This window comes from Quercus suber, unplaced genomic scaffold (genome assembly GCF_002906115.3).
Source record: "Quercus suber isolate HL8 unplaced genomic scaffold, Cork oak 2.0 scaffold_915, whole genome shotgun sequence".
Lineage (NCBI taxonomy): Eukaryota > Viridiplantae > Streptophyta > Magnoliopsida > Fagales > Fagaceae > Quercus > Quercus suber.
In genome coordinates, this window is record NW_027070339.1 from 130813 (window position 1) to 154167 (window position 23355).

General features: G+C 36.8%; 3 protein-coding genes across 3 annotated transcripts; all 3 read left to right on the forward strand.

Moving 5' to 3' along the window:
- The first annotated feature begins 800 nt into the window (after positions 1 to 800).
- Positions 801 to 3659, forward strand: LOC112001400 (probable receptor-like protein kinase At5g24010). Its single transcript, XM_024033568.2, has 2 exons — positions 801 to 993; positions 1137 to 3659. The coding sequence occupies exons 1-2, from the start codon at positions 926 to 928 to the stop codon at positions 3271 to 3273; spliced, it is 2205 nt and encodes a 734-aa protein (XP_023889336.1). The 5' UTR covers positions 801 to 925; the 3' UTR covers positions 3274 to 3659.
- Positions 3660 to 5751: 2092 nt separating this feature from the next.
- LOC112001253 (probable receptor-like protein kinase At5g24010) lies at positions 5752 to 16009 on the forward strand. Its single transcript, XM_065768267.1, is given in 4 exon segments — positions 5752 to 6285; positions 13886 to 14016; positions 14019 to 14084; positions 14087 to 16009. Coding segments are annotated over 4 exon segments (2475 nt in total). The 5' UTR covers positions 5752 to 5830; the 3' UTR covers positions 15910 to 16009.
- Positions 16010 to 18487: 2478 nt separating this feature from the next.
- On the forward strand, positions 18488 to 21456 carry LOC136065286 (probable receptor-like protein kinase At5g24010). The gene is given in 3 exon segments (XM_065768264.1): positions 18488 to 18545; positions 18648 to 20492; positions 20495 to 21456. Coding segments are annotated over 3 exon segments (2562 nt in total). The 3' UTR covers positions 21154 to 21456.
- Positions 21457 to 23355: the final 1899 nt, after the last annotated feature.

The window sequence follows — 23355 nt, forward strand, 5'->3', positions numbered from 1 at the left end:
AAACAAAAAGCAGACATTACGACAAAACAAGATGCTTCCTAGAATACTTGCATTCACACTAAATTCATATGCATGGTCAAAAAACTAGAAAAATTGATATTACCCTTAAAACAATTCATATGCTTTTGAATCAAGATCACTTAATAATTATACATACAATATTACCCTTTCTAAATAAAATAAAATAAAAAACTAGACAAATCAATATAAATACAAACAGAATGGCATGGAAATACAAAGCCAGTTCTCAAAATTCTAGAAATCAAGATTTTATTTCAGTGCGATTTCTGAGCAAATAGGAGTGCTCTTATGATACTATTTTAATTAAAATCCATTTTAAATCATTTTAACTAAGAAAATAAAATTTGAATTTTTTTTTTCTTCCCTGTTAGATTCCAGAGATCTCTTGCTTATGCATTCGAGGAACCTCTTTATTGGTTTAAGAATTTGCTTCTAACTAGAACCAGATTTACTCCTTCCACACGTTCGGGTAGATGCAAATAATTGGGGAGACTTTTCTATCCTTGAAATGTCTTGGACTCTTATTCAACATGATCCCAGACATATAAAGTAACAAAACGCATCCTTGGCATTACGTTACTGTAGTCATGTTTAGAAGGGAACATGGACATTTCAAACGTCAAAGTCAACAATACACTTCCTCCTACACCTCTAATATCATGTGTGTGTTCAATACAAATTATTTCCATCCACCATTAGTTTCCTCCATATATGCTGTTAAGGTTCTCTTCCAGCCTAGTCTCTTACTGAACTAACTAAAAAGCTGCAATTCCTTCCATGGAAAAGTTTCATCTTTTCCCTCTCTTCCTTCTATATTTCCTTTCTCTTCTACTTTTCTCATCAGCTTACACCCCTCAAAATAAGCACTTCATCAACTGTGGATCAAAGACCAACGTTACCGTCAATGGTAGGAACTTCGTCGGTGACTCGAATTCAAGCTCACTTTCATTCTTTGTTGGACCAAGCTCTACTGTAAGTGACACCAACTCATCAACAAATAACTCTCTTTATCAAACTGCAAGAATATTCACAAATCCATCTTTGTATGAGTTTGATATCATTGACAAGGGCACCTACTATGTACGTATCCATTTCTTTCCTTTCGTGTCTGGTAGGACTAATCTGGCTGATGCTCTATTTGATGTTTCGGCTTCTGATTTTTATCTGCTATCAAATTTTGCTCTTCAAAACAATAGTAATTCACCAGTGATTGAGGAATTCTTACTTACTATCAATGGAAGCAAGTTCAGCATCCACTTCGCTCCTCATAAGAACTCCTTTGCTTTCGTTAGTGCCGTAGAAGTCTTTCTTGCCCCACCAAACTTCACTACTTATGGTTTCCCTCATGTTACTCCTATGGGGGAAAACGGTAGTTACTATGGTATAGCATCTCAGGTTTTTCATACAATTCACAGGGTCAATGTTGGAGGTCCACAGACTAATGACACACTGTGGAGGAATTGGATACCTGATGATGAGTATCTACTTTCTGCAGAATCTGCAAAAACATGCGCTACTTATAATGGTACGCTTCTCTATGATAATCCTGGAGGAACTAATTATAGTGCCCCGGATCTTGTCTACAAGACTTGCAAAGAATTGAATCCCACTGACAACATGGGATCAAATTCTTCTAACATAAGTTGGCAATTTGGTGTGAGTAAGAGATCCAGGCATATGGTTAGGCTTCACTTTTGTGATATCATTAGCAAAGACCCTTATTTTCTCAAGTTCAATCTCTATATTTATAGCAATTTCAGTCAGAAGATAAATCCTTACGATGAAACTAATAAGGTGGCAGATCCATTTTACTGTGACTTTGTGGTTGATTCTGATAATTCAGGATATATGAACATAAGTGTCGGGCCTAGGGAAGATTCTATAACTAAAACTGCCTATCTAAATGGGGTGGAGATAATGGAATTCATTAAAGAATCAGACTTTGTCCATATTCCAGGCAATCGAAAGAAACTAATTTTTGTTGTGATCGGTACAGTTTGTGGTGTGACCTTCGTTTTCATTTTGGTAGTGCTGTTCTTGTTAAAACGCATGAGAGCAAAGCATGTTGATGGGGTGGGTTCAAAGCCAGAGGTTCATCTTGGAAAAGGATCGACGAATGCCTCCCTCGTTTTTAATTTAAATTTGAAGTTGAAGATGCCTCTTCTTGAAGTACAAGGTGCTACTCATAACTTTGATTCCAAACGGTTGGTAGGTGAGGGTGGGTTTGGGAAAGTTTATGAAGGAAGTCTTCAGAATGGCATGAAAGTGGCTGTGAAGCGAAGTGAATCAAAGCATGGCCAGGGCCATCCAGAATTCAAAACAGAAATCTTGGTTTTCTCCAGAATTCGCCATCGCCATCTTGTTTCCTTGATTGGATATTGTGATGAAGGGTCTGAGATGATACTGGTGTATGAATTTATGGAAAAGGGAAGTCTGAGAGAACATTTGTATGATTCCAATGAGAACTCTTCTCAGAGATCAGCTAAAAGGCCCACATTGACCTGGAAGCAAAGGCTTGAGATTTGTATTGGTGCAGCAAAAGGCCTTCATTACCTTCACACTTGCTTACATGGGGGAATCATCCACCGTGATGTTAAGTCAACAAACATATTGTTGAATGAACATTATGTTGCAAAAGTTGCAGATTTTGGCCTTTCAAGATCCGGTCCTGATGATCCAGAACATTTCAGTGTTGGCATAAAAGGTAGCTTTGGTTATGTGGATCCTGAATATTTTAGGTCCTTTCAGTTCACAGACAAGTCTGATGTCTACTCCTTTGGTGTAGTTCTTCTTGAAGTGCTTTGTGCCAGACCTGCTATTATTGACTCACCAAAGAGGGAGGAGGTGAACTTAGCTGAATGGGGGATGTTATGGCAAAAGAAAGGACAACTTGAAAAGATTATGGACCCGCTTTTAGTGGGAGACATTAACCCTGATTCATTGAGAAAATTTGGTGAAACAGCTTTGGGATGTTTGAAGGAAAATGGAGCTGAAAGGCCTACTATGCTTGATGTGCTGTGGGACTTGGAATATGCATTGCAGCTTCAAAAAACTGCAGTGCAAGGAGTACCATATGGGGACAGCACAACAAATGCGATTTTGGGATTGCATTTGACTCAAAATTTGGGTTTGCTTCCTGATATCATCCTTGATGAGGGAGGTGTTGAATGTAATGAAGAGCCCTTAAGAGGGGATAATGGTTCGGATATAAGTGGAGTTTTCTCTCAAATAGAGATTGATGGTGCAAGATAAAGTTTTGTGGTGAGGTCCAGAAAGTATCTCTTGTAACAAGTGTACCAAGTTACCCAGGTAACAATCAATGAATGAATGTCGTGTAATTCAATTTTATACTCTATTATCAAAGTTGGTCTCACTAATTTTTAACATATTATTCACTCATTGAGTTGTTACACAGAGGGCTTGGTATTTTATTTTGATTTTTGTTCTTCCCTGTTAGCTTTAGATGTATCTTGATGTGTTGCTTTGTTTACTATTTGTGTTGGAGTGTGCAAGTATATATGCAAGTATGTGGTTGAGAAACAAGACCGTTGAGAATAATATCGTTTACTATATGTTTATTTCCTGAAAAATGGAATTAAAGGAAAATGAGAGGAGAGTCGAGGAGAACCTTCACTATTGGAGATACACTCACTTTCTCAAAGCCCTTTGGTTCTGATTTTCAGGCTGAGTTCTGATGAGAGCCTTCTACATGTGACTAAAGTGATTCTATTTTTTGGGCGGTTTTTGCACTGTTTCATATGTGAGGAAGTGAAGAAGAAAAAAGACAATTAAAAATTAAAAAAAAAAAAATCTTTTTGCATTAGTGGTAAAAACAGCATTGCCAAACCAGTGCCTGGGATAGAGCCTAGGCATGCGTTGAGATTAATACGTTTGCTCCACTTATACAAGAACATTCCGCTGGATGTATGTTCTGAAAAATAAAAATCAATGGAGATCCTCTTGAATCATTATTTGGGATTCCATGTAACGTTTTTTTTTTTTTTAAGAGATTATGTCTAGGTGATTACTAGATGAACTAGAAAGTACATCATGCAGCGGTTACATGCATAATTATTCTCACTGAATCTACATGTGATTTACAATTAAACACCCCAAACATGAGCATATACACGTATACCTCTTTGATAAAATGGCCGCTATTCATTTCTTTATTTCATCTACTAAACCTCTTTGATAAAATGGCCACTATTCATTTCTTTATTTCATCTACTAAAAAATCTACTAATTCATTTCTTTATTTCATTTATAAAATAGGAGAGAGAGAGAGAGAGAGAGAGAGAGAGAGAGAGAGAGACCATGTCGTTAATTCTTGGGTTGATTGAAACTATATATATCCTACAATAAACTATAGATTATTTAGAATAAGTTATAAATTATAATTTTTTGCAAATAAATTTTAATACCCTAAATTGAGAGATTCGTGTCAAATTGAAAGATTAGTGCTTGTTGAATTGTAAAGCCTATCCCACCCCAATTTACTAATCTGTAAGTTTTGACCTTAATCGGATGAAAAAAAAATAAACATTACAAATCAATCTCAAATTTAGGTACAAAAATTTATAGTTTGAGGGACATTGTAAATAACCCCATTGTTTAAGATAAATATTTGGGGTCACTGGCAATAATGTCAATCAATAAACTGCACCAGTAATTATCAGGCCAAAGGACTGATGAGATGGTTATGATTTCATCAAGGTCGGCTATTTCTTTGCCAAGTTGAACTAAGAAACTGTTGTATTAATGGCAGGTTTTTATTGAGAAGTTAGTTAAGTTTCTTTTAGTATAAAAATGAGGGATGGTGGTAAAGATACAATATAGCAAAAATGGTGCCCAACACAACAGTGCATCCACATGAAGATGAAGGAAGGAAGAAATCATTTCGTCCATCAAGGTGCTACGTTCCTCCTCTTTTCCCTACTTACTTTTTCTTTCTTTTTTATTTAGAAAAGTTTCCCCTACTTACTTTGACTCTTTATTCAATAGAAACAAAAAGCATACATTAACATAACAAGATGCTTCCTAGCAATACTTACATTCACACTAAATTCATATGCATGGTTAAAAAACTATAAAAATTGATATTACCCTTAAAACAATTCATATGCTTTTGACTCAAGATCACTTAACAATTATACATACAATATTTACCCTTTCTAAATAAAATAAAATAAACAACTAGACAAATCAATATAAATTCAAACCCAATGGCATGGAAATACAAGCTAGTTCTCAAAATTTTAGAAATCAAGATTTTATTTCAGTTTGATTTCAGAACAAATAGGAGTGCTCTTATGATACTATATTAATTGAAATCCATTTAAAAAAACTTTTACTTAGAAAATAAAATTTGAGTTTTTTTTTTTTTTCCTGTTAGATTCCAGATATCTCTTCCTTATGTTTTCAAGAACCTCTTCATTGGTTTAAGAATTTGCGTCTGACTAGAACCAGATTAATTTACTCCTTCCACACGTTCTGGTAGATGCAAATAATTGGGGAGACTTTTCTATCCTTGAAATGTCTTGGACTCTTATTCAACATGATGCAGACATATAAAGTAACAAAAAGCATCCTTGGATTAGTTAATTACTGTAGTCATGTTTAGACGGGAACATGTACATTTCAAACGTCAAAGTCAACAATACACTTTCTCCTACACCTCTAATATCTTGTGTGTGTTCAATACAAATTATTTCCATCCACCAGTAGTTTCCTCCATATATGCTGATAAGGTTCTCTTCCATTCTCCCACTGGAACTAACTTAAAAGCAGCAATTCCTACCAATTTTCCATGGAAAAGTTTCACATTTTCCCTCTCTTCCTTCTATATTTCCTTTATCTTCTACTTTTCTCATCAGCTTACACCCTTCAAAATAAGTACTTCATCAATTGTGGATCAAAGACCAACGTTACTGTCAATGGTAGGAACTTTGTCGGTGACTCGAATTCAAGCTCACTTTCATTCTCTGTTGGACCAAGCTCTACTGTAAGTGACACCAACTCATCAACAAATATGTCTCTTTATCAAACTGCAAGAGTATTCATAAATCAATCTTTATATGAGTTTGATATTATTAACAATGGCAACTACTTTGTACGTATCCATTTCTTTCCTTTCATGTCTGGTAGGACTAATCTGGCTGAAGCTCTATTTGATGTTTCGGCTTCTAATTTTTCCCTGTTATCAAATGCTTCTCTTAAAAACATTAGTACTTCACCAGTGATTAAGGAATTCTTACTCACTGAATGGTTTTAGACTCCTTAAAACACAACCAGATTAGTTAGCCTAGATTAATTAGCCACGTTGTTACTTAGTCAAATTATGCAATTCTAGGTTAAAGCAATCAAATAATCATATTAAAATAATAAAGCAGCGGAATAATAAAAGACACAATGATATGATCACCCAGGAAACCACACGGTAAAAACCTGGGGAGGATTTGACCTACCTATCCTCAAGGTAAACCTGAATCCACTATGCGAAAGAATCGAAGTTCATACAGAAGGACTACAAGTTCCCCGCTTGACTTCCTAATACTACCTACCAGTAAAACTTACTGACACGACCACGTGCAAGCTCCGAATCCACGGACTCCTTCTTTCTTGGATTCTTCAATCAGCTACAAGCACCCACACTTGATATTCTTTAAACTTCAATGGTAGAAACCAAGTTGATCATCAAGATATTGATACTATCTCTAACTTGAAAACCCTAAACTTTGTGTAAAGGAAAGCTCCTCTAGATCTCACAAGAGATTTACACAAAACAGCAATGTATGAGCAACAATACAACTGGAGCAACTCTAAAAACGTGGCTAGGGTTTTACCTTATATACCTAGGGCAAAAACATAAAACCCTAAACGTTTAATGAGTTAGGGCTGAGTTGAAAATTCTGCAGAAAACGCAATCTGGTCAATTTTCGATCGATCGAATCTATTCTTCGATCGATCGAGTCAGACCGAAATGCCCCAATGCATCTACAGTCTCTCGATTCCAACTTTACAATAATTAAACAACTTTGAGCACACTATAACAAGACTAAACATATTGTTTTGATCATGATTTGCCAATATTACAATTTAGAGTTCTAAATACATAAATTCCTAAACCTTTAGAACCTAACAAACTCCCCCTTTGGCAATCCGTGACAAAACCCTAATTAAAAGCTCAAAGTTTTACAAGTAAAAAGCCCTTTACAAAGATAATGCTCATAAACTTCAAATTCAACCCTAACTACTATCCATCGGTTGCAAGTGTAAACAGCAGTTTAGTTGAATCAACCTGTATATTTCTGAAATACTCAACAAACGCATAAACGAATGTGTGACAGAAAAGAGTAAAACAACAGGTATAACATTCTTGTAAGATTCACACAACACAAAATAAAGACATATATGAATGAACAACTCATAAATATAAATTAATAAACAATAAATCACAAAGCAACAAGAATCAATGAAAAAAAATATGTATATCAAACAATATTACTCCCCCTAACATGAATATCTCCAAAAATGATATACAAAGTGAAGCACCTAGATACAATCTAAAAACTCCACAAGCTCCTCTCAAAAAGTAACAAAAAATCTCCCCCTAACTACAAAACTCCTCTACAAGACAAAAAAACTCCATTCCCCCTTTTTGTGACGGAATGCCAAAGGGCAATCATAAGTCGCCATCAAAAGGAGGTGGTGAGGGTGAATGAAGGCGCACAAAGTCGGCTCGGAGAGCACGAATCTCATCTAGTAAGTCCACCAAAATTTGACCATGAGCCGCCTGAACAGTCATGACAGTCTCCAGAGTACGACGAACATCAAAGTCGGTTGAAGGAGGTGGAGGAACATCAGCAGCAACAGCATCATCACCAACTGGATCAGAAGCATTCTCACCAACAAGACCTGTAGAAGAAGAAGGAGGAGGTGTGCTACTAGACGGCTCAGACCTAGGGTGTTTAGAACCAGCTCGAAGATGAGCGGCCCTCTGTCTAAGAAAAGACGCACCTATGGGAGCTATCACATGAACGGGCTCAGAGGAAGGAAAGCCACTAAGATCAAGATAGAGCAAAATCCTATGAATAAAAATAGGATGTACAAGAGCATGAGAAGAAGATGAACTTCTATAAACATCGTTCAAAGAACGAAGAAAGAGATGAGGAAAACTAATAGGAGCATCAGTAACCAGAGCGTACAAAAATACACACCTCTCAAGAGGAATGGTGTGAACATGAGAAATGGGTCAGATGGAATGACACGCTATCCTAAAGAACAGATAGTGCAACCCGGAGAGCTCAGCAGAAGTGATCTTAGGATCAGAACCCCACTAAACAGAAGTCCCAGTGATGTAAGACAAAACGTCGCTCAACTCGGGAGACTCGTCATATGGATAGACAGGATTCCGAACCAACGGTACCCCTAGAGCATCAGCCACTACCTGAGGAGTAATGGTGTACTCTACGCCTCTTATCCAACTCTTTACTAAAGTGTTGGAATCATAGATGCAGATAGAGATGTTCGAAAGAACTCTCTAATCAAGGCAGAAGGTGGAGGAGGATCAGAAACATCCATCAAGGGTAACCAGCCCGGACGCTCAAAGTTTGCCCTAATGGCAGGATCAAGTTCATCTAACAGAACAGAACGCTCAGCCCAAATCTTTCTCCTAAGGTTATGCTTCTTAAAAAGCTCTTGGTTTTTCTCACTCGGAAACCTCTCACGGTCAAAGGAAGGAGGGGATGGAGAAGAAGAGGGAATAGTCCTACGGGCTCTAGTCTTCCTAGGCATGATACTAAGGAAAAGGACAGAGACACAAAAGAGAAAACCAAAAGAACACAAGAAAACAAAACCAAGGACAGACTGCAAGTTAGCACAAAAAACAATAGAATGAAAATCTATATGATGCATGAACAGATACAATGCCATAATGCATGTACTAATGCAGTAAGCAATTAAGTTCAATTGAGATTAAATTGACAAAATTGGCTTAAGCAGGGAATTTCTTATCAAAAACCCCAAAAATTGAAAACCACTTGTTGAAATTTTTAAACAAATTGATGAATTGAGCATTACAAAACACATCACATATATTATAATGTTTAATTACATCAATACAACAAGCCAATTTCATCAAATTCTACCCAATTTAACAAAAGCCCCAAATCGGATCAAGAACAAACCCTAGAATTTTCAAATTTTCAACAAACTCAAAATTGATCAAATTAACAGGTAAGAATCATGTTTATGATGTGTCCCCACAAAAACCCAATGATCAATTGCACAAAATAGAGCTTGAATCAATCAGAAAATCCCAATATGCAAAGTCCGAAAATCTCCCTTAAATGCATGGATTTATGCATGAAAACAGAAAATAAAATCAAAAGGAAGGGCAAAAAAGTCTTACCGGCTTGAGGAAAGAGAAACTTTGCAAAAACTTCGGAGGAAAACGACAAAAATCTGAACTATTGAGCTTGCCTCGTCGGAGAGAGAAAGAAAAAGTTTGAAAAAGATTTGAAAAGTGTTTGAAAAAGTCAGATCTGATCTTTTAAAAAAGCTTCTCCACGATCTTCGATCGATCGAATGAACCAGTCATTTTGAAACAAACTAGAGCACTTTTTCGATCAATCGAAAAACAGACTAGATCGATCGAGATGGGCAGAAGCTCACTAAATTTTGAAAAAAATCACAGATTTGAAAAGCACAAGCCTAATTTTGAAAAACAACTCCTCAAAGCATTAAACAATGAAAGCAAAATGCATGAGTATGAGATGGAATGCTTTTTCAAAAACCCAAAATTTTAAACCCAATTTTGTCAAAAACAAGTTTCAATCATTCTCCCATTGAATTTTCTCAAGCAACAAATATGTTGTGCACAAATCTCAAGATATTTTCAAACTTAGTTGGTCAAACCCAAAAACACACACACTAGCATGTACAGTGTTTAACAAAGAGTAACTTGTGTAGTGTGTGATACTAGCAAAAACTTGAGATACATGTGAGGTGATATGTGAATAGCAATCAACCACAAAGTCTACACAATTCATCACATAGAATTTAAAAGAGACTATCACCTAAAGAGTTACATCCTATAACTCCCACATCTCCTAGAACAAAAGCTTGCAATCATGTAAGTTTCTTGCATTTTTGCCTCTTATTTGTATGAATTGGCATTCAGCCTAATAGTACACACCGGTTTGAATTAAAACTTGTGTAGTGTGTGATACTAGCAAAAACTTGAGATACATGTGAGGTGATATGTGAATAGCAATCAACCACAAAGTCTACACAATTCATCACATAGAATTTAAAAGAGACTATCACCTAAAGAGTTACATCCTATAACTCCCACATCTCCTAGAACAAAAGCTTGCAATCATGTAAGTTTCTTGCATTTTTGCCTCTTATTTGTATGAATTGGCATTCAGCCTAATAGTACACACCGGTTTGAATTAAGTGAATTGGCATCAAGCCTACTAGTACACACCAGTTTTAATTTAATTAAGGCTACACCTTATGTTCTTTTTGTACATGTGCTACACTTTCTCGAGCACACAATCTTATGATATGCACTAAGATGTTCATGATTGGCTAGTGAACAGTGGTGAGATGGTTATTTATGCCTTTCTCAAAAGAATCAAGTCCGACAGTCAAATAACATATGACTTCATGATTAAGACAAAGTGATTAAAAACCACACACATCTTTCCCGTACAACATGCACTACAAAGTTTCAACTGGTCAAGTGCAATGAATAAGTTCATCAAAGTTAAACAAGGTACATAGGACATGATATGTGTAAAAAAATTGACCAACCTTGTTTTTCAAAAATCAAGAAAAATAGTGTCAAACATAATTTTTTCTTTCTCCTTTTCTTTTTCTTTTTTTCTTTTTTTTTTTTTAAGAGAAAACAAATAAATCCTAGAATGAAATGCATGAATGTAATGCAATGCAAATCTTAGAAACAAAACAAAAAAACACAAAAACCAAAGAACAATGGTCACAGAGGAATGAGCAATGAAGCACAAGGACCATGTCAGAAAGACTCAATTAGGTCGAGTCTTTTGCATCCAAAACCTTTTAGATGCATCACGAGCATTGGAGTTCTTATTCACATTCAAGTGATTTCCAACTCCAGGATTGGAATAAAGGTTCAAAGCCTTTACCAATTCACCAATAAATGCCATAGGATCTTGTGCTTGAGATACAGACACTTTTGGTTTGTTTGCTCTCTTAGCAGCTTGAAACTTGTAACAGTTAGGACGAATGTGTCCAGACTTACCACAAAAATGACAAACCCAAGCAGGTTTACCATGCATCTTGTCCTTAGAAAGGGTAGGTTTAGTTTCTCTCAAATCAACCCTAATCTTCTTAGGATGTGAAACTTTTACGGGTTTGACTACCTCACTCACAGGTGGTTTGACAGTTTCACTCGCAACCTCACTCACAGAAGGTTCAGAAGAAGAAGAAGGAACAAAATTCGTGGAATGCGGTGCAGAGTCAAAGATGCTTTCAACATAACCTAACCCAGATTTATCAGAAGGATACTTTTGAACATTCAACATGTGATCAAGTTTAGAACTAGCAGATCTAGCAACAGATAAATCATGTTCCAAAGTTTTAACTTTATCAAGCAAAAGCATGTTCTCAGATTTAACATTGTTCAAAAGATCATTAGCATCAAACAGTTTAACAAGGAAATTTTTCTTTTCAAGCTCAAGAGAATCAATTTTCTTCAGGCCAAGTTCTACATTCATAGCATCCCTAGCAGCAATTTTGCAGAGTTTATTGTAGGCCTCTTGAAGATCTGCATCCTCAGAGAGTTCCCTATCAGAAGGGTTCTCTTCAACAGATATGCTTTCATTGACTACAGCAGTAGCAGTGAAAGCAATGAAGTTTCCATCCTCATCACATCCGGACTCATCATCAGAAACCTCATTATCGCTAAGGGTTACAGCCATAGTTTTACCCTTAGTCCTCAAGAATGTAGGACATTCAGATTTCACATTATCATACCCTTGACAACCAAAACACTGAGGACCCAAGGAATTATTTGAAGATTGACCAACTTTTTCTCTAGGTTTTTCAAGGTTATTAACCTTAGTGGGATCATTCTTCCTAAAATTTCTAGGTTCAACAGTATATGTACCTCTTGCCTTTCTGTTGGTATTTCTAAGAAAGTTTTTGAAATTTTTGGCAAGATAGGCAATCTCTGTAACAGAGAGCTCATCATCAAATCCACCACCATCAATATCATCAACTGACTTAAGAGCCATTAATTTGGATTTGTTCACTTTAGGTAGGTCAGACTCATAGAACTGAAGAGATCCTACAAGCTCATCAACAGGGATGAAATCCATATCCTTACTTTCAGTGATGGCAGTCACTTTGGGTTTAAAGTCTTCAGTTAAAGATCTAAGAATCTTCCTAACAATTTTAGGTTGATCATAGACTTCACCCAAATTAAAAGCAGAACTGACAATATCATTTAATTTAGCATAGAATTCATCAAAAGATTCATCATCAGACATTCTAATACTTTCAAATCTAGAAGTCAATTGTTGCAATTTATTGATCTTAACTGCCTTTGTGCCTTCATGCACAGTTCGGAGGATTTTCCAAGCAATATGAGCAACCTCAACATTAGAGATCCTCTTAAATTCCTCCATGGAAACAGCGTTGAAGATGGCATTCATAACTTTGTTATTGAAGCCAGCTGCTTCTTTTTCAGAAGTTTGCCACTCACTCACAGGAGTAGTAGGGTTCTCTATCCGTACTCAACGGAATTCCAGACTCTCTCATCAATGGATTTCAGGAATGCTTTCATCCTTACTTTCCAATAAGCATAGTTGTTCCCATCAAAGTGAGGAGGAACAAACAGAGAGTGTCCATGCTCCATGACAACAGGGGTCAAGGATCAGCTCAGAGATCAAGAAATCTTCAACAAAAGAGCTACCTGCTCTGATACCACTTGAACGGTTTTAGACCCCTTAAAACACAACCAAATTGGTTAGCCTAGATTAATTAGCCAAGTTGTTACTTAGTCAAATTATGCAATTCTAGGTTAAAGCAATCAAATAATCATATTAAAATAATAAAGCAGCGGAATAATAAAAGACACAATGATATGATCACCCAGGAAACCACACGGTAAAAACCTGGGGAGGATTTGACCTAGCTATCCTCAAGGTAAACCTGAATCCACTATGCGAAAGAATCGAAGTTCATACAGAAGGACTACAAGTTCCTCACTTGACTTCCTAATGCTACCCACCAATAGAACTTACTGACACGACCACGTGCAAGCTCCGAATCCACGGACTTGTTCTTTCTTGGATTCTTCAATCAACTACAAGCACCCACGCTTGATATTCTTTAAACTTCAATGGTAGCAACCAAGTTGATCATCAAGATATTGATACTATTTCTAACTTGAAAACCCTAAGCTTTGTGTAAAGGAAAGCTCCTCTAGATCTCACAAGAGATTTACACAAAACAACAATGTATGAGCAACAATACAACTGGAGCAACTCTAAAAACGTGGCTAGGGTTTTACCTTATATACCTAGGGCAAAAACATAAAACCCTAAACGTTTAATGAGTTACGGCTGAGTTGGAAATTTCGCAGAAAACGCAATTTGGTCGATTTTCGATCGATCAAATCTATTCTTCGATCGATCGAGTCAGACCGAAATGCCCCAATGCATCTACAGTCTCTCGATTCCAACTTTACAATAATTAAACAACTTTGAGCACACTATAACAAGACTAAACATATTGTTTTGATCATGGTTTGCCAATATTACAATTTAGAGTTCTAAATACATAAATTCCTAAACCTTTAGAACCTAACACTCACTATCAATGGAAGCAAGTTCAGCATCCACTTCACTCCGCATAAGAACTCTTTTGCTTTCGTTAGTGCCATAGAAGTCTTTTTTGCTCCGCCAAACTTCACAATGGATGGTTTCCCTCGTGTTACTCCTATTGGGGAAATGGTACTTACTATGGTGTACCATCTCAGGTTTTACATACAATTCACAGGGTCAACGTCGGAGGTATCCAAAGACTAATGACACACTATGGAGGAATTGGATACCTGATGATGAGTATCTACTTTCTGCAGGATCTGCAAAAACATGTGCTACTTATAATGGTACACTTAACTATGATGTTATCGGAGGAACTAATTATAGTGCCCCGGATCTTGTCTACAAGACTTGCAAAGAATTGAATTTAACTGTCAACAAGGGATCAAATTCTTCTAAAATAACTTGGCAATTTGGTGTGAGTAAGAGTTCCAGGCATATGGTTAGGCTGCACTTTTGTGATATCATTAGCAAAGATCCTTATCTTCTCAAGTTCAATCTCTATATTTATAGCTATTTCAGTCAGATGATATATCCTTACGAAAAAACTGAACTGGTGGCAGCTCCATTTTACTGGGACTTTGTGGTTGATTCAGATAATTCAGGATATATGAACATAAGTGTCGGGCCTAGGGAAGATTCTATAACTAAAACTGCCTATCTAAATGGGGTGGAGATAATGGAATTTATCAAAGAATCAGACTCTGTCCATATTCCAGTCAATCGAAAGAAACTAATTTTTGTTGTGGTAGGTACAGTTTGTGGTGTGACCTTCGTTTTCATTTTGGTAGTGCTGTTATTGTTAAAACGCATGAGAGCAAAGCATGTTGATGGGGTGGGTTCAAAGCCAGAGGTTCATCTTGGAAAAGGATCGACGAATGCCTCCCTCGCTCGTAATTTAAATTTGAAGTTGAAGATGCCTCTTCTTGAAGTACAAGGTGCTACTCATAACTTTGATTCCAAACGGTTGGTAGGTGAGGGTGGGTTTGGGAAAGTTTATGAAGGAAGTCTTCAGAATGGCACGAAAGTGGCTGTGAAGCGAAGTGATTCAAAGCATGGCCAGGGCCTTCCAGAATTCAAAACAGAAATCTTGGTTTTATCCAGAATTCGCCATCGCCATCTTGTTTCCTTGATTGGATATTGTGATGAAGGGTCTGAGATGATACTGGTGTATGAATTTATGGAAAAGGGAAGTCTGAGAGAACATTTGTATGATTCCAATGAGAACTCTTCTCAGAGATCAGCTAAAAGACCCACATTGACCTGGAAGCAAAGGCTTGAGATTTGTATTGGTGCAGCAAAAGGCCTTCATTACCTTCACACTTGCTTACATGGGGGAATCATCCACCGGGACGTTAAGTCAACAAACATTTTGTTGAATGAACATTATGTTGCAAAAGTTGCAGATTTTTGCCTTTCAAGATCCGGTTCTGATGATCCAGAACATTTCAGTGTTGGCATAAAAGGTAGCTTTGGTTATGTGGATCCTGAATATTTTAGGTCCTTTCAGTTCACAGACAAGTCTGATGTCTACTCCTTCGGTGTAGTACTTCTTGAAGTGCTTTGTGCCACACCTGCTATTATTGACTCACCGAAGAGGGAGGATGTGAACTTAGCTGAATGGGGGATGTTATGGCAAAAGAAAGGACAACTTGAAAAGATTATCGACCCGCCTTTAGTGGGAGACATTAACCCTAATTCATTGAGAAAATTTGGTGAAACAGCTTTGGGATGTTTGAAGGAAAATGGAGCTGAAAGGCCTACTATGCTTGATGTGCTGTGGGACCTGGAATATGCATTGCAGCTTCAAAAAACTGCAGTGCAAGGAGTACCACATGGGGACAGCACAACAAACGCGATTTTGGGATTGCATTTGACTCAAAATTTGGGTTTTCTTCCTGATATCATCCTTGATGAGGGAGGTGTTGAATGTAATGAAGAGACCTTAAGAGGGGATAATGGTTCGGATATAAGTGGAGTTTTCTCTCAAATAGAGATTGATGGTGCAAGATGATCGAAAGTTGCTTTGTGGTGAGGTCCATAAAGTATCTCTTGTAACAGGTGTACCAAGTTACCCATGTAACAATCAATGAATGAACGTCGTGTAATTCAATTTTGTACTCTATTATAAAAATTGTTCCCACTAATTTTTCAAATATTATTCACTCATTGAGTTATTACACGGAGGGCTTGGTATTTTATTTTGATTTTTGTTCTTCCCTGTTAGCTTTAGATGTATCTTGATGTGTTGCTTTGTTTACTATCTATGTTGGAGCGTGCAAGTATATATATGCAAGTATGTGGCTGAGAAACAAGACCGTTGAGAATAATATCGTTTACTATATGTTTATTTCCTAAAAAATGGAATTAAAGGGAAATGAGAGGAGAGTCGAGGAGAACCTTCACTATTGGAGATGTACTCACTTCCTCAAAGCCCTTTGGTTCTGATTTTCAAGCTGAGTTCTGATGAGAGCCTTCTACATGTGACTAAAGTGATTCTATTTTTTGGGCGGTTTATGGGCTATTTCATATATGAGGAAGGGAAGAAGAAAAAAGATAATTAAAAAAAAAAAATATATAGGTTTATGGGCTATTTCATATATGAGGAAGGGAAGAAGAAAAAAGATAATTAAAAAAAAAAAAATATATATATATATATATAAAAGAAAAAAAAGAAAAGAAAAAAGAGAGGATCTTTTTGCATTAGTGGTAAAAACAGCATTGCCAAACGAGTGTTTGAGATAGAGTCTAGGCATGCGCTGAGATTAATACGTTTGCTCCACTTACACAGGAACATGTCGCTGGATGTATGTTCTGAAAAAATAAAAAATAAAAATCAATGGAGATCCTCTTGAATCATTATTTGGGATTCCTTCTAACATTGTTTTTGTTTTTTTTTTTTTAAGAGATTATGTCTAGGTAATTACTAGATGAACTAGAGAGTATCTCTTGCAACAGTTTATATGCATTATTATTCTCACTGAATCTACACATGATTTACAATTAAACACCCCAAACATGAGAATATATATGTATACCTCTTTGATAAAATGGCTACTATTCATTTTCTTTATTTCATTTACTAAAATTTCTTTATTTCATTTTTTAAAATAGGAGAGAGAGAGACCACGTTGTTAATTCTTGTGTTGATTGTAACTATATATATCCTACCATAAACTATAGATTATTCAAAATAAGTTATAAGTTAAAATTGATTCTCAAAAAAAGAAACGTTATAAATTATAATTTTTTGCAAATAAATTTTAATACCCTAAATTGAGAGATTCGTGTCAAATTGAAAGATTAGTGCTTGTTGAATTGTAAAGCCTATCCCACCCCAATTTACTAATCTGTAAGTTTTTACCTTAATCGGATGGAAAAAAAAAAAAAACATTATAAATCAATCTCAAATTTAGGTTCAAAATTTTATAGTTTGAGAGACATTTTAAATAACCCCATTGTTTAAGATAAATATTTGAGGTCACTAGCAATAATGTCAATCAATAAACTGCACCAGTAATTATCAGGCCAAAGGACTGATGAGATGGTTATGATTTCATCAAGGTCGGCTATTTCTTTGCCAAGTTGAACTAAGAAACTGCTGTATTAATGACAGATTTTATTGAGAAGTTAGTTAAGTTGCTTTTAGTGTAAAAATGAGGGATGGTGGTAAAGATACAATATAGCAAAAATGGTGCCCAACACAACAGTGCTTCCACACGAAGATGAAGGAAGGAAGAAATCATTTCATCCATCAAGGTGCTACTGTTTTTAACTCCTCTTTCCACGTAAAACTATCAATCCTGTCAGCAATCTTCTAGTTATTTCAGTGGTCCACAACTCTGCCCATTTAACATGTAAAGATTTTTACCGAGTAGGTCCCGGTGCATGTTCCTCCTCTTTTCCCACTTACTTTTTCTTTCTTTTGTTAAGAACAGTTTCCCCTACTTACTTTGACTCTTTATCCAATAGAAACAAAAAGCGGACATTACGACATAACAAGATGCTTCCAAGCAATACTTGCATTCACACTAAATTCATATGCATGGTCAAAAAACTAGAAAAATTGATATTACCCATAAAACAATTCATATGCTTTTGACTCAAGATCACTTAATAATTATACATACAATATTACCCTTTCTAAATAAAATAAAATAAAAAACTAGACAAATCAATATAATACAAACCGAATGGCATGGAAATACAAAGCCAGTTCTCAAAATTCTAGAAATCAAGATTATATTTCAGTTTGATTTCTGAACAAATAGGAGTGCTCTTATGATACTATTTTAATTAAAATCCATTTAAGGTCATTTTAACTTATAAAATAAATTTTGAGTTTTTTTTTTCCCTGTTAGATTCCAGAGATCTCTTCCTTATGCATTCAGTGAAACTCTTTATTGATTTAAGAATTTGCGTCTAACTAGAACCAGATTTACTTCTTCCACACGTTCTGGTAGGTGCATATAACTGGGGAGACTTTTCTATCCTTGAAATGTCTTGGACTCTTATTCAACATGATGCAGACATATGAAGTAACAAAACGCATCCTTGGCATTACGTAACTGTAGTCATGTTTAGAAGGGAACATGGACATTTCAAACGTCGAAGTCAACAATACACTTTCTCCTACACCCCTAATATCATGTGTGTGTTCAATACAAATTATTTCCATACACCATTAGTTTCCTCCATGTATGCTGATAAGGTTCTCTACCAGCCTAGTCTCTCACGGAACTAACTAAAAAGCTGCAATTCCTTCCGTGGAAAAGTTTCATATTTTCCCTCTCTTCCTTCTATATTTCCTTTCTCTTCTACTTTTCTCATCAGCTTACACCCCTCAAAATAAGTACTTCATCAACTGTGGATCAAAGACCAGCGTTACTGTCAATGGTAGGAACTTCGTCGGTGACTCGAATTCAAGCTCACTTTCATTCTTTGTTGGACCAAGCTCTACTGTAAGTGACACCAACTCATCAACAAATAACTCCCTTTATCAAACTGCAAGAATATTCACAAATCCATCTTTGTATGAGTTTGATATCATTGACAAGGGCACCTACTATGTACGTATCCATTTCTTTCCTTTCGTGTCTGGTAGGACTAATCTGGCTGATGCTCTATTTGATGTTTGGGCTTCTGATTTTTATCTGCTATCAAATTTTGCTCTTCAAAACAATAGTAATTCACCAGTGATTGAGGAATTCTTACTTACTATCAATGGAAGTAAGTTCAGCATCCACTTCACTCCTCATAAGAACTCCTTTGCCTTCGTTAGCGCCGTAGAAGTCTTTCTTACCCCACCGAACTTCATTACCCCACCGAACTTCACTACTGATGGTTTCACTCATGTTACTCCTATTGGGAAAAATGGTCATTACTATGGTATACCGTCTCAGGTTTTTCATACAATTCACAGGGTCAATGTTGGAGGTCCAAAGACTAATGACACACTGTGGAGGAATTGGATACCTGATGATGAGTATCTACTTTCTGCAGGATCTGCAAAAACATGTGCTACTTATAATGGTACGCTTATCTATGATGTTCTTGGAGGAACTAATTATAGTGCCCCAGATCTTGTCTACAAGACTTGCAAAGAATTGAATTTAACTGTCAACAAGGGATCAAATTCTTCTAACATAACTTGGCAATTTGGTGTGAGTAAGAGTTCCAGGCATATGGTTAGGCTGCACTTTTGTGATATCATTAACCAAGATCCTTATCTTTTCAAGTTCAATCTCTATATTTATAGCTATTTCAGTCAGATGATATATCCTTACGAAAAAAAACATCAGGTGGCAGCTCCATTTTACTGGGACTTTGTGGTTGATTCAGATAATTCAGGATATATGAACATAAGTGTCGGGCCTAGGGAAGATTCTATAACTAAAAATGCCTATCTAAATGGGGTGGAGATAATGGAATTTATTAAAGAATCAGACTTTGTCCATATTCCAGGCGATCGAAAGAAACTAATTTTTGTTGTGGTAGGTACAGTTTGTGGTGTGACCTTCGTCTTCATTTTGGCAGTGCTGTTCTTGTTAAAACGCATGAGAGCAAAGCATGTTGATGGGGTGGGTTCAAAGCCAGAGGTTAATCTTGGAAAAGGATCGACGAATGCCTCCCTCGTTCGTAATTTAAATTTGAAGTTGAAGATGCCTCTTCTTGAAGTACAACGTGCTACTCATAACTTTGATTCCAAAAGGTTGGTAGGTGAGGGTGGGTTTGGGAAAGTTTACGGAGGAAGTCTTCAGAATGGCACGAAAGTGGCTGTGAAGCTAAGTGATTCAAAGCATGGCCAGGGCCTTCCAGAATTCAAGACAGAAATCTCGGTTTTATCCAGAATTCGCCATCGCCATCTTGTTTCCTTGATTGGATATTGTGATGAAGGGTCTGAGATGATACTGGTGTATGAATTTATGGAAAAAGGAAGACTGAGAGAACATTTGTATGATTCCAATGAGAACACTTCTCAGAGATCAGCTAAAAGGCCCACGTTGACCTGGAAGCAAAGGCTTGAGATTTGTATTGGTGCAGTAAAAGGCCTTCATTACCTTCACACTTGCTTACATGGGGGAATCATCCACCGTGATGTAAGTCAACAAACATATTGTTGAATGAACATTATGTTGCAAAAGTTGCAGATTTTGGCCTTTCAAGATCCGGTCCTGATGATCCAGAACATTTCAGTGTTGGCATAAAAGGTAGCTTTGGTTATGTGGATCCTGAATATTTTAGGTCCTTTCAGTTCACAGACAAGTCTGATGTCTACTCCTTTGGTGTAGTACTTCTTGAACTGCTTTGTGCCAGACCTGCTATTATTGACTCACCGAAGAAGGAGGAGGTGAACTTAGCTGAATGGGGGATGTTATGGCAAAAGAAAGGACAACTTGAAAAGATTATGGACCCGCTTTTAGTGGGAGACATTAACCCTGATTCATTGAGAAAATTTGGTGAAACAGCTGTGGGATGTTTGAAGGAAAATGGAGCTGAAAGGCCTACTATGCTTGATGTGCTGTGGGACTTGGAATATGCATTGCAGCTTCAAAAAACTGCAGTGCAAGGAGTATCTCATGGGGACAGCACAACAAATGCGATTTTGGGATTGCATTTTACTCAAAATTTGGGTTTGCTTCCTGATATCATCCTTGATGAGGGAGGTGTTGAATGTAATGAAGAGCCCTTAAGAGGGGATAATGGTTCGGATATAAATGGAGTTTTCTCTCAATTACAGATTGATGGTGCAAGATAAAGTTGCTTTGTGGTGAGGTCCAGAAAGTATCTCTTGTAACAAGTGTACCAAGTTACCCATGTAACAATCAATTAATGAATGTCGTGTAATTCTATTTTATACTCTATTATCAAAGTTGGTCCCACTAATTTTTTACATATTATTCACTCATTGAGTTGTTACACGGAGGGCTTAGTATTTTATTTTGATTTTTGTTCTTCCCTGTTAGCTTTAGATGTATCTTGATGTGTTGCTTTGTTTACTATCTGTGTTGGAGTGTGCAAGTATATATGCAAGTATGTGGTTGAGAAACAAGACCGTTGAGAATAATATCGTTTACTATATGTTTATTTCCTGAAAAATGGAATTAAAGGGAAATGAGAGGAGAGTCGAGGAGAACCTTCACTGTTGGAGATGCACTCACTTTCTCAAAGCCCTTTGGTTCTGATTTTCAAGCTGAGTTTTGATAAGAGCCTTCTACATGTGACTAAAGTGATTCTATTTTTTGGGCAGTTTATGGGCTGTTTCATATGTGAGGTAGTGAAGAAGAAAAAAGCCAATTAAAAATTTAATAAAAGAAAAAGAAAATTTAATAAAAGAAAAAGAAAAAATGGATCCTTTTGCATTAGTGGTAAAAACAGCATTGCCAAACCAGTGCTTGAGATAGAGCCTAGGCATGCGCTGAGATTAAGTGTGCGTTTGTATGCGAATGAAAAATTAAAATTATTTCACTATTCAACTTATTTTTACTATTATTTATAGGTCCTACTACACTTTTTAGCATCACTATATTATTTCAACTAACTGTTACTTTTATCTACAGTACTTTTAGCAATAATTTTTCCGTTTCAACAAAATAAACGGTACCTAAATACACCTTAATACCGTTTGCTCCACTTATACAAGAGCATTCTGCTAGATGTATGTTCTGAAAAAATCAAAAATAAAAATCAATGGAGATCCTCTTGAATCATTATTTGGGATTCCATGTAAGATTTTTTTTTTTTTTAAGAGATTATGTCTAGGTGATTTCTAGATGAACTAGAAAGTACATCATGCAACAGTTATATGCATTATTATTCTCCCTAAATCGGGGTTCATGGCTCTGAAGTTGGATATGAGCAAGGCTTACGACCGTGTTGAATGGCTTTTCCTTGAGAAGATTATGAGAAAGATGGGTTTTGATGACAAATGGGTGGCGTTATTGATGGAATGCATTACCACGGTAAGCTACTCTATTATGATAAACGGAGAGCCTACTAGCGTAATCCGCCCATCGCGTGGCATCAGACAGGGGGACCCTCTCTCCCCCTATCTGTTCCTACTGTGTACTGAAGGCCTCCATAATCTATTACACCAAGCGGCTGCTACGGGGCATATTCGTGGGGTCTCCATCTGTAAAAAAGGCCCAAGACTCACTCACCTGTTTTTTGCCGACGACAGCCTGATTTTCTGCCGTGCCTCCATGCTTGAATGCCAAAAAGTTCAATCCCTCCTCTCTTGCTATGAGAAAGCATCGGGGCAGCTCCTTAATTTGCATAAAACAAGTCTTTTCTTTAGTAAGGCTACTCACCCGGACATCCTTAACCAAATTAAAGCCTCCCTCGGGGTCCAAGAAGTGAAGCACTGTGAGAAATACTTGGGTTTACCGACTCTAATCGGGAAAAACAAGAAGGAAAGCTTCCGTTACATCAAGGAAAGGGTTTGGGCCAAGCTTCAAGGGTGGAAGGAGCAACTTCTCTCTCAAGCAGGTCGCGAAGTGCTCCTCAAGGCAGTCATCCAAGCAATTCCGACCTACGCCATGAGTTGTTTCAAGCTCCCTATCACCTTATGCAATGAGATTGAATCCCTGATCAAGAAATTCTGGTGGGGTCAAAGGGGTGAGCAAAGAAAAATTCACTGGTCCAAATGGAGCTCCCTGTGTAAGCCAAAGACACTTGGTGGCATGGGTTTTAGAGACCTCCAAAAGTTTAACGAGGCGATGCTAGCAAAACAAGTGTGGCGGTTGCTAACAAATGAGGACTCCCTGTTCTACAGATTTTTCAAAGCCAAATTTTTTCCAAATGGCAGCATTCTTGAGGCGGAGGAAGGTAATGGGTCTTTTGCTTGGAAAAGCATACTTAAGGGTAGAGTGATCATCCAAAAAGGCATGCTATGGAGGGTGGGCAATGGCTCATCAATTCAGATTTACCATGATAACTGGCTACCTGACCCTAGTTTAAA